The sequence below is a fragment of the Hyaena hyaena genome, unplaced genomic scaffold, assembly GCF_003009895.1.
Source record: "Hyaena hyaena isolate Hyena2069 unplaced genomic scaffold, ASM300989v1 scaffold_23, whole genome shotgun sequence".
NCBI lineage: Eukaryota > Metazoa > Chordata > Mammalia > Carnivora > Hyaenidae > Hyaena > Hyaena hyaena.
Window position 1 is genome coordinate 21,308 of NW_024080655.1, and position 12,974 is coordinate 34,281.

At 36.8% G+C, this 12,974-nt stretch overlaps 1 protein-coding gene across 1 annotated transcript; it reads right to left on the minus strand.

Annotated features, from left to right (window-relative positions):
- Positions 1–2,180: 2,180 nt before the first annotated feature.
- Positions 2,181–3,151, minus strand: LOC120228465 (olfactory receptor 4C6-like). The gene is given in 3 exon segments (XM_039226830.1): positions 2,181–2,247; positions 2,249–2,706; positions 2,708–3,151. Coding segments are annotated over 3 exon segments (969 nt in total).
- Positions 3,152–12,974: the final 9,823 nt, after the last annotated feature.

Consider the following 12,974-nt stretch of genomic DNA (forward strand, 5'->3'; position numbering starts at 1 on the left):
CCAAAGCACTTGTAGTATATCAAAGTGAATTTCAAGAACCATTGGCTCAGTTGTAACCATGTGACATTTGGCATCATGTCTTACTTATATTGCAAGACATCACTTGTTTATCAAATTAAAATTTATTAAAAATGTTTTCTCATCTTGTGGAACACTGCTAGAATAAGTTACTTGCAATCCAAGGTTTTACTGTAATGATAATAATGATGATAATGATAATAATAATTTGATTCTTAGGTCAGTGTGAGATATAGTGAATTACTGACAGAATTCTAGAATTTGGGGCAGAGAGGAGGTACTTTGGATTTGTTTATTGTCCAATTAGACACAGAAAGATTCTTCCTGGTGTGTAAATATCTGTCTTACTCTTCAGATCCAGAATCTATCTCTTCTTATTCTCTCCGGAATCTCTGTATGTTGGAATAATGCCTCTTGTTTGACATAATTATGTCCTCATAGAGCCAAGGTCCTGGGCATAGAACCTGGAATACTTTATAATATAGGATAGGATAGTAAAGAATCCAGAGCTTTTAGGGCATCTGGTTGGTGCCATGTGTAGCATAGAGAGCCAAAGAGCACCCCAAAGGAGGAAAAAAGGATAAGACCCATGCAATCAGGCTGGAGTACCCCACCAGAAGGCACTACCCAGTTCCAGACATTGGAGAACCTAGCAAACTTCACAGAAGACATTTCCAAGTGTGGAACAAAGAACAGAATCCTTGCTTGCCCAGGTATAAGGGTAGTATTATTAAAAATATAGGTTCTTCCCACCTATGAACATAAAGTGTAGTTGATAAAAGAAATGAGATCAAGGGAATATTTTATTTTAAAAAGGAAAGATAACAGACTGCTTCTTTGCTGATGCAAATGATCCATTAGTAAGGGAAGTGTGGATGAAATAAGAGATGCCTCTATGTAAGTAATAAGGAGATGAAGTCCAGAGCACAGATTAGTGAAAAGGATGTTTGCCTTCAGATAGGAACACAGATAATGTGTTTATTGGAGTAAGTAGGAAGGCAGCATATAATTTAACAGATGCTGATAGATTGGTAGGTATAGGCACAAGTCTGTGGAAGTGTTCTTATGTCCTAATTGTTCTCAGTGAAATAGGAAGCAAGTTCATCTAATGTTTCCCAATAAATTTGATGCCTGCAATAGAAGCACCATTTTACCCTGTTTTGTTATGCCTTTGCATCATGAATAAGACTGAATTTTTTCAATTCTAATATAGAGATAATCAAATGAGATTTACAAGCTAACATTAGTAACAACAGTTTCCTATAAAAAAAAGTAGTAAGATCAATATTTGTTTCAGCTGTTAGGGTTTAAAAAGTCAGGCATTGAGCTCCTAAATAATATGTTTAGTGAGTAAAGGTATTTAACATGAATTAATTTGGGGAACCCATAGGGCAGATACAAGAAGAAATTTGTGAAATCTGACAGATAATAATTTCAGCACAAATGGTAAGAACAACTCTTACCTTTGTAATAGAAGATGTGGGCTTTGGACCTACTTTTGACATTGGGAAAATTACCATACACATTATAAATATGAAAGGCTAGGTATAGCATTATGACCCTTCCAGTTCTTTAATTCTATAATTAAAATAGAAAAATTATCATCCTAAGTTTTTTAGACAAGTTATTATGCTGTCACAGGCTTCTTCTTCCTTTTGGACATGAGGCAAGGTCAAGAAATGTGAAGTGAATCCAGGAATGAAAAGGTAGAGAGTAACTGAGGGGAGAATGACTAGGGAGAGTTGTCAGGACAGACTTATCTAAGGTTGTGGGAGTTCATCTGAAAATGGAAAAAAATGAGATGGAGCTGACCAAGCTAAATCTCTAGAAAACACAATTCCAATTCCAGCAGTGAACAGGATACAAACAAAGGCCGTGAACTGGAATTTGAATTATTGAAAACCAGGCTTGAATTATTAAAAAAAAACAAAAAACAAAAAACAAAACAAAACAAAAAAACAACAAAAAACAGGTTTGAAAACAAAAAGGAAAAAGAGTGGCCAGAGTCTTGTAAGAAAAGTGATGGAGCACAAAATGGACTGGAGAGGTAGGAGGTAGGGTAATTGTAGTATTTTAATATGATTTGCATACTTCAAAGATGCCATTGGCTGCTGTGTGCCCAATGGATTGGGATGAATGGTGGGGGGGAGGGGGGCAAGACCTCATTGTCCTTGTAGAAAAGATTTTTCCTTAGCATGTAAGCTAGTGACACCCCAGGGATGCTCGTTTCATGCACAGTTTCCTCATGGCATTTTTCACCTCTGTGTTCCTCAATGTGTAGATCAAGGGGTTTAACATGGGTGCAACAATAGTAAAGGACACGGCCATTGCCTTGTCTATGGGGTAAGTGGCCACAGGCCGCACGTACAGGAAAATGCAAGGCACGAAGAACAAGACTACCGCAGTGAGGTGGGAGCCACAGGTGGAGAGGGCTTTGCGCCCCCCTGCGGAGCTGCAAGACTTCAGGGAGCAGAGGATGACCCTATAGGAAGCCATGAGGATAAGGAAGATGGCCACACACATCACCCCACTGTTGAGGATGACTAAGAGACCCAGGGTGTGGGTGTCCGTGCAGGCGAGTTTCAGCAATGGAAACAAATCACATATAAAGTGATCGATGACATTGGGACCACAGAAGGGTATCTGATACATGAAGAGAAGCTGTATTCCTGCGTGGATAAACCCCCCCCATGCAGGCCCCGCCCAGTAGCAGGCAGCACACCCGAGGGCTCATGACGATCATGTAGTGCAGGGGCTTACAGATGGCCACGTAGCGGTCATAGGCCATGACGATGAGAAGGATGATCCCCACACCCCCAAAGAAATGCTCCGCAAAGAGCTGGGTCATGCAGCCTTCAAAGGAGATGGTAGTGCTCTCGGAGAAGGAGTCCACAATTGTCTTGGGGGCAATGACGGAAGAGTAGGTGACATCCATGAGGGAAAAGGAAGTAAGGAAAAAATACATAGGTGATCTCAGGCTCTGACTCGTGATCACGGTTACCACAATGAGTAGGTTTCCCAAAACCGTGGACACATACATGATTAGAAACATAGCAGAGAGCATTTTCCGCAGCTCTGGATTCTCTGTAATGCCCAAAAGAATGAATTCGGTCACATTGCTTGGATTCTCCATTTAGTATGGGCTGATATAAGCACACTGCAGTGTGCTTGAAAATCTACAAAAGAATATTCTTTTCATTTAGTAATCACTGAGTGTGCTGGATAATTTTTTCACTGTGTCCTGTACCTTCTTGACCTACTTTTTTCTCCAGCCACTGACAACAGCAGCCAACTGCTAACAGGATGATAGCCTGACAATAGCTCCATCCTATGGACCCCTCCAACAAGACCTTCACTCCCCAGTACATCTCTTGTTTTCTGTCCCATTATTTGTTGCTTGAGACACTTGGAACACCCCACTTCATCATTCTGGTGCATACTCATACCTGGAAGTGTGAAGGGATCAACATACTTTAAAGAAATCCTAGACCATTAATAAATAGAAGTCAGTGAATAAATGATAACCAGTTTAACACAATCTTGGATTAACTTTTCTTCCTTCCCTATTTCACTCACATCATTCACTGCCTCTGGTCTATTTTCCAGAATAGACCACCTACATACGAGCCCGTCTCTCAGCCTCTGATCTTTGGTAACTTCAAGCTAGGAAGCTAACATTCATTTATCACTAGACATACTCAACAACCAAGAATACATATATTCTCATTCATTTCTTCCATATATTCTTTGAGCACTTAGAATGAGCTTGTTGACAGGCTACAAGCTAGGTCATATCCCAAGGACTCCCCACTTATTATAAACTATACTCTTTCCATGTACATGTCATCTTCTCAAATTGGACTATTATTACATATTGCAAATATTCAATGAATCCCTACTATGTCTCAGGCAGTAGAATACCCTACAATACATTCACTTCATCTCAGAGATAAAATATGGAGGCTTAAAACAATAGAAAAAAGGGTGCCTGGGTAGCTCAGTTGGTTAGGCATCTGACCTGCTTGGGTCATGATCTCTTGGTTTGTGGGTTCGAGCCCCATGTTGGGCTCTGTGCTGACAGTTCAGTCTGGAGCCTGCTTCAGATTCTGTGTCTCCCTCTCTCTCTCTGCCCCTCCCCCACTCATGCTCTGTTTCTCTCTGTCTCAAAAATAAATAAACAGAAAATAATTTTTTAAAAGAGTATGAAAGAATGACACTAAGTTCCCATGGTTAGAAAACAATGAAACCAAATTCAAATCCAGCTTTTCCTGGATCAAAATCAATAGTAGCAGCAAACAATGTTGCTTCTCTTAAAATTCTATCAAGTGCTGGATATGGTAGAGACATTTGCTTCATGATATAATTTAGTATCATAACAAACCAGTGAGATAGACTTATGCTTCCTGTGCTCATTTTACTAAATAAATCCTACAGTAAAATTCAACAACAAATTCGATGACAATTCTACCATAAAGAACATGTTCTAATTATATATATAATCCAACCCTGAAACTAGAAATTACAACCAATTAACTTTAACATTCTATGACTCTAATAATTTTCCAGATATGCTGATTAAAGAAAATAAAACTGTGTCTCTTTCACTGCCCAAAGAAGACCCAGATCCAACTTAGCGGATACCATCCCTGCACATGAGCCTGTACCAGTAAAAATTATTTCTTCCATTTTTCCTTGTGAAGGAGTGCCCCCAGATGAAACAAAGAATTTTAAAGAATAATCAAAATATCAGTAAATGAATTCATTTATTTTTTTAATCACTATGTGCCAGCAAGGTGCTTGGTCTGTTACATACATTATTGAAATTATTTTTCATATCACAAGAGATGGGTGCTATCACAAATCCCATCTTGAGGATGTGGAAACTGATGTTTGGAGTCAGTAAGCATCTCATCTAAAATGAGTGAGTGTTATGAATCTGTGCAATCTCCTTTGAAACACAAGCTCTTACCCATTACACCATTGCTATTGAAGGAATCAACAGTAGCTTCAGTCAGCTATATACAAGTGTTACTACAACCAAATGATACAGTAGAAGCACTGTTCCAATAGCAATCTTCTCTTTGTTATGAATACTTAAGTGGAGGCTGCCTGCCACTTGATAGGAATATGTTAGAGACCTATCATGTTAATTTTATCTCCCTATGTGGATGCTTAAGGATAGCTAATTTATTCTATTTCCATAAATGTCTAATGCTGTGCCGTGTACACACTAGTTGTTTAATTAAATTTAATTAAATCCATGAAATTGGATTCAACCAAGGAAGACAGCATCCAAGGATAATGCCGAAGCAATACTGATGCCTGTCTTGCCTCCAGAAATGAGAGAGTGCCATTGTCCGAGCCAGGCTGCAATCCTTCTGGCATCTAAGTTCATATATCGCATCTTTCAGCTTTCTCATTTCTACTCCTAGACCTACATTAGCCAAAACCAAGAGTGGAGCCCTACCTTCGATTTCCAGTTCAGTGTTGAATCACCACCTTCTGATCCTCTCTGTAATAATGCCTTCTTTTTCCAGTATTTCTTTGGAATACCTTGGCTAAAAGACCGTTGATACAAAGAAGTGAAGAACTGCATTTCTTCAATTTTCTAATGATTACCTAGACAGTAGATATTCTCATTCCATAACATGTCCAAAAATGTGAAGGATAGAGGAGGTGTCTTACCCTTAAAGAGGAAGACAGAATGAGTACTCCTGAAACAATGCACGTACAATATAAGTTCCAGAGGGAAATTATCAGTCTGATATAGATTTCAAAGAAGATTGATCTAAGCCTTGACACGAGAAGTTAGAAACTTCGAAATTTTTAATAAAGAAATTCAACAAGAGAACAGCATGACTAAGGCATGAAGAAAGGAAAAACATAACATATGTAGCCAAAATATGTGAAATTTGACATCATAAAAACCTACGTTTCATTCTGGACCTTCCAGGGATATAATTAACTAGAGTTACACACTGTCTTTAAATCTCAGTTGTTGTTTTTTTCAGAGTTGTTGTATTAAATATAATACAACAAGTTCCTAGCATTACATTTTAGGTTTAGATATTTACATTTATAAATATTAAAATGTGATAAAATATTAAATTAAGTTATAGATTAAATGTTTATTAAATATTTATTATAATGCTTGTTATATTTTTGGTGTCTCATAAAACTTAGTTACATACACTCCTACTAACCTAGTTACGAGATGCCTTGAGTACGTGTGCTCAGCAAAAGTGGAGTTCAGTTGGAATTAGGTAGTAAGAGTATAAAGACCTATGTAAAATTCCTGATTTCCCACACTACGGTCAGTTCTCACTTCTGAGTACATAAAAATAGACCAGACAACTTCTCTGTGCCTCATTTCCATTTTCTATAAAGTGGGAAGGTAATGTTACCTATCCCAAAAGGTTGTTGTAAGGACTAAATGATTTTGTAACTGTAAAGGGCTTAGATCAGCATCTCTATTTCTTTTCCTAGAAGGATGAGAAGGATGCTGACCTCAAACTATTTTAAAACAGATCCTCTGCTTTTGGATTACGTGTTTAGCCAGGCTTCTAGTAAATGTTATTAGATCTTATTAGAAGTATACATATGCTTCTACTAAATGTTCAGTTTAATTTTTATAAATTACATAAGTAAGACATAGCCCTTGGAAAATATTTCATATGGAGAGATAGAGTGATAGAAAGCTTAAAGTCAAAGGACCACGCCCAAGCATAAGCCTATTGGACCCTCTGTTAATAGTTTGGTGAACTCTCTTCAGATGTGCATTTGTATGTAGGAATATTGTATGTGCACATTTATGAATTTTACTCTAATAAAAGCATATAAATTATAACAATATTCTTGACATTTTAATTTAACAATTTGGACATTATTTGTTAACAGTTATGAGTTTTCCTACATTTTAATTTCTATGTATTATTCTGTTTCATGGTTGTACTACAATTCATGTAATCAGTTTGTTTTTGCCTGACATTTGTGCTATTTTTAGTATTCTGTCCTATACCCAATGATGCAATGGGCATCACTTTATAGACGTTTTTACTTCCTGGTTTGAATATTTCTCTTGGAGAAATTCCTAGAAATGTCATCACCCAGATCAAAAACTATGCATACGTTAAACTTGATTCTGTAACTTTGGTCTCTTTAAATCTTGAATGTACACATCAATAGTGTATGAAAGAGTAGGTTTTCCCACAGCTTTACTCACACTGAATATTATCAATCTTGATTATATTAACCAAGTGATAAAGTAAAAAAAATAATACATTACTTTAATTCACATTTAATCATTCATTCATAGAATTTCATCAATGACCTAAACAATAAATATATTATTGGTCTCCAAATGAAGGCGAAGTAAATTTACTACATAAATGTATGCACTGTGATATTAGTGTAGCACGTATTTTGCTAGTACTTGATACATGTTTTCTCATTTAATTCTCACATCTGGCTATGTTTAGACATATTTTATGGCTGAGAAAAAGCAGAATAATTAACTTGCTTATGCCTCTATAGTTAATAAGTGATAGAACCCATATTTGAATCCAAAAAGCCAACTTTACAGCTGACTCATGCTTGTAAGTGTGTGAATTTCTTACGGAGTCAAATAATTTCTTCAATAAAATCTGAACCACTAGAAGGTGATAGCAATGCATTTATGGATGCCCCTGAGTTGTCATTTTTAACAAGCAATCAATAGCCTTGCATTTCTCAGAATATCTGTGCCCAGAACATATGCATCATCAATAGAATGTCTCTAAGAGCTTTAAAGGATTATTTTTGTCAGCAAGTCTTCCTAATTCATTTTGCTTTCCTTGGGAGATAAATGGAGATGAAATTATGTACAATAGCACCTCTATGGGTTGGAAATTACTAAACCATTGTAGATACAAAACTTAATGTTCTCTAGGGATGTTTCCAGAAGGATGGGTCTGAATCTCTAAACAACTGTCTTGATTTCACAACCCCATTCCCGAGCAAATCATCAGCATCACCTTCAGTACCAACACCAACACCCTGCTGTGGGCAGAGCTGCTCACATATAAATGTGTGTGTTTATATAAATATATATTTAAATCTAATTCTTTACATTAAAAATGAAAGCCGAAAATTTGAAGTATCATTAACTAAAACAGGAAGAAAAACACCATGTAAGTTCTTTCTCAAAGGTGATTAGTGGGAAAATAAAGGCTAAAAACAGTTGGTACAAGAAGAAAGCAGAAACATATGTACTATATATATGTATATGTATGTATGCTTGTGCACGCGCGCGCGCACACACACACACACACACACACACAGTTGCATGAAAAAAGGAAACATAAAAATCTCTCTAAAACCAATCTAGATATACCAGCTATTCCTGTTCCTCCCCTTCCTCAGAGCACATCCCTAAAACACAAACACACTCTCATGGTTGCTAATCTCACAACTTGGATTAGGCAGACACTTAAATTTTGATAATTTGCAAAAGGAGATTAAAGTAAATCCTGTAAAAAGTGTTGATAGCTCAAGGCTCTCCATTCTGAAGCCACAATTTGTGTGTATAGACAAAACTGTTGAACTACTGACACATTTTAAGTATTATTGTATAGGTGTATAAAGTGATTCAATCATTTCAGCAATTTCAAAGTAGTAGTTCAAATTGAGAAGAACATGTTTAATACTCAAGGAACTTGTTGAAGTCACCTTCAGTACTCGAACTGATGTCATCCTTGTGACCCTTGTGACCTCCTGATGGTTCTAGAAGGTAGAGGGCAGAGATTGTACAAGTAAATTTTCCAGGATAATGTCAGGGTAACCAAAGTTCTGGCTCCATCCAGGATGTACTTACATGAACTTTCATCTACAAAAGAGCTGCCAATCATGACCTATTAGAATTTCCACTTAGCAGATCGAAGTATACAGGCAAGTAAATCAGAACATGCGCTACAGACAAATCATCTAATCATTTCATGGGGAGCCATTTCTATAGGACCAGACTTTCTAATTATTTTGGAAGAAAGATTTACAACAGATGCTCTAATTGTCCAAGAATTTAAATGGGAAACAACCCTTGTAGATGGCAGAGAAATTCAAATGTCATCTAAATAAGAAAAGTTACAAAAAAAAAAAAAAAAAGACAGCTAAGCTACGTACAAAATCATTCATGGAACTGTGCCTGCCATTTGGTTGTATTTTGAGCTTAATTTGTAAAGAGTTTCCAGTCCACATCTTAGAAGAAACACTGTTAATAATAAGATGTTCTCCTCCGAGTAATAGAAGATAAAAGAGGGCAGAGTACCATTTTCAAATGGCACAGAATTTCCACGTGTGCAGACTTGCGTCATTCCGGTTGCATCCCCTTGAGATTGTGTCTCTATTGACTGAGGAGCTAATCACCATACCAATGAATTCCTATCCACTCCTGCAATGATCCATTTTTCCCAGGGGCAGAACTTCACTGGAACCAGGCCAGGCTGATGCTCCACAAACACAACACCAGATCCTGATATTAACCATTCAATTATCTGCTCTGCAAGAAATCTCTCTTCTTCAATAACAGAATGCCCACCCAAAAGTCCATCTGCTTAATAACCTACATGAAGAAAAGTCAATATACACCTAGCAAATCTGGGAAACAAACTTTTCCATTACTTAGTTTGGTGTCCCCTTCATCTTTTAAGACTCTTATTAAACTTGTGTTACACCTAACTGCAGGACAGTTGTCATTATTAAGGATTTTCAAAAATATACTTCAGCCAGAAAAAATAAGGACTCAATTCTTTCTCACTCCATAACAATAGTATTCTCAAATAAAGTGTTTTCAATTTAGAAATATTTGGGATGATAGCCTTCATTCCTTTTCCACCTTCAATAGTTAAAAATATCAATATGCTACATTCACAACATAGTACATAGAATACAACAGTCACCTGAGGAAGTCTCCAGAAAAGGAAGAGTCTCTCAGTTTTACCAAATATGATCCACACAGGTGATGGGTCACCCTCTGTACTTGGATTATTTTCACTAACATCCTAGAATTACTCCATGTTCTTAGCTAACCATTTTTTTTCATTACTGCCCTCCTATGGCCCTGTTTTAGACATTCTAATCACCCTCATTAAAATGTTAACACCATAGATATATTATCCATGTATATACCTTATGTATATCTGTGCTTCATATATAAAAACAGTAAGATATTTTTATCCCCCAAGAAATTATTTTTACCTAACTGAGAGAAGTATACTGTACCCATTGCAAAAGCATGTGTCAGAATAGCCTACTTATAAAAAGAAAGGTGGAGAGCTCTGTGTGGCTCAGTCAGGTAAGCATCTGACTCTTCAATTTGGCTTAGGTCATGATCTCAGAGTCATGAGATTGAGCCCCATGTTGGGCTCCATGCTGGGTGTGGAGCCTGTTAAGACTCTCTCTGTTTCTCTTCTTCTGCCACTCCCCCATTCACACTCTAATGCTCTTTCTCTCTCAAAAGAATAATAATAAAATGAAAATATAAAGAAAGGGGTGAGAGGAAATAATGTGGTTAAATGTGAGCGTGACTGAAATTCTAGCTGTGCTCCAAACAAGTACACACATCTATATCTAATATCCAGTTCTTCTCTTCTGCACCACCCCCTTAATATAATGCTTTTCATCATACTTATTACAGTTTTCATTCATTTGTTAACTTGCTTATTAACCATCTGCCCCCCACTGGAATTTAAGTTCCACACAAACACAACCTGTTTGTATTAGTCAACATAGCCCCCAGAACTCTCTGGCACACTGTGGACATTAAATAGTATTTTTTTTAAATAAATGAAGTAAGACTTTCCTAAACTTAGTTGATTTTGGAGTAATTTTTCAAGTAATAAATATTAACACTATGGAACAGCAATAGTAAAAGCACCATAGAAACAACAGTTAGTGCTTCAAAGCACTACCCTCATGCCCAGACTATCAGTCTCCTCAATGACTGAATCACTTGTTTTTCCCTCAAACATCTCTCTCACCCATATGTCATTCACTGTCTTTCAAAGGCAACCATTTGAATTTCATTTCCTGAGTCCACTACATCCCACTTTTCATAATGTCCACGAAGGGAAATACATCTGTGGATATGAGATCATCAAGTAGTTTTTCTTGGACATGAGAAGAATGAAGAGAGTACAAGTAGCCTGGGAATCAGGGCTCAGGGGAAAGCTGAAGGGAAGAAAGTGACCCCCAAATATGGAAAAAAATAAGGCCTCAAGGACAATCTTCACAATGTGGCCAATGAGCAGTTCTGTGTTTTAGTATTTTCACGTCATGCTAGCAAGGAGTAATGTGAAGTTGGAAGAGTAGAGGAGGCAGAACCTGAAAGTCTTGATGTTCACACTTAACCCTTACTGAATCTCATTTTTTGTTGCATAAATGGTGTAAAGACCCATCTAATAAAACTTTTTACATTAAGACACTTACAACATGTAAAGCACTATCAAAATGTGTGTGTCACAGTTGGTCTTCAACAAGAGTTATCTCATTCCCCTCACTTACTGCCTAATATTTTCACTGAATTAAAAGTCCACATAAGCCAAAGTATCCTTGTACAACAGATCCAACCATTATGTATATTATTAATTTTTCAAAGTGAATATACTTCTTTCCTCCTCTGCTGTTTTAAGTATCAGAAATAATCAGAGGGCATTTGGCCTTTATGAATCTTGATGATGAGATTCTTTGCAAAGGGTTATCTTAACATTCCTTCAGATTATTCACAAGCCAGCAAGACTCCCTCAAGTCTGAGAACATCAGACTATCTTACAGTTCTACTTTCAGGTCTTAATGCCTTCCAGGTTTGCTGTTGACAACTTATAATCTGTGTCTCTATAATCTTCTCACATGGTATAGCTCTAAGACACAATCATTGACTATAGCATCCCTCTCCCAATTTCCCCTTTTGTCTCAACGTAGAAACAACATTTACTCAATACTTTCCCTATCCTTACTTACCCCTGGCTTACCCTTATCTCCTATCTAATTGTCAAAATGAACCACATATTATTTGGTCTGGATTCTGTTGAAGTGCTTAATTCTCATCAGCAATTGCAAACTTGATCCCTTTTAATAGATTAAGTGTTGTTATATCATCTTTCAGGCCAAGACTTTGTGGGGAAAGGCTCTATGTCTTACGATTTGAGACAACCATGCACAAACTAGGACACACAGTCCTAGTACACCATGTTTTGGCATTACTGTGCGCTTGAATTGAGATACGACTCCAGATGGCCAGTGAGTTTGAGAAAGGGACATTTGTGAGAAGTAACACAAGTTGGACTGTTATAGTCAGAGAAGCTTTGTTTTGTAAAGTTTTATGTAGTAATGGAGTATGACCTGACAGAATCCATGTGCCCAGAGAAGTGCTATTGCTTAAATAGATCTCCATATGTGAGACAAGGCTACAACAAATTTGACACCATCTTCCTTGAAGTACAAAGTGAATCATCAAGAGTGCAGAAACGTTTCTTATCTATCCACATAAATACTTCGACAATTCTGTTTTTTTAGAAAGAAAGGAGGGTTGAGATCTGGAAGACCTGGATTCAAGTTTTTCAGCTGAAACTTGCAGACATGTGACCTGAGGCAAGTAAATTAGTAAACCTCTCTTGTCACCAATTTGCTTCTCTGTAAAATGAGGACAGTAATATTGGAACAACCAATTTTGTATGTGGATTAATCACCTGAGATGAATATGCTTGATAAGTAATAAAATGCTCATTTAATATAAATGAATGTATTACACCTCCAGAACAAAACCTAATCATATGCTCTTTTGTTGAGGTTAAATAAAACAATATTTACTGCTGTTGCTTCAAATGGTTCAAGTCTTGGTAAGGAAAAAGAAAATGTTTCCCTTATAGTAAATAAATGAATAAATAAATAAATAAATAAATTTAAAAAACTGTGAGTCATAAGAG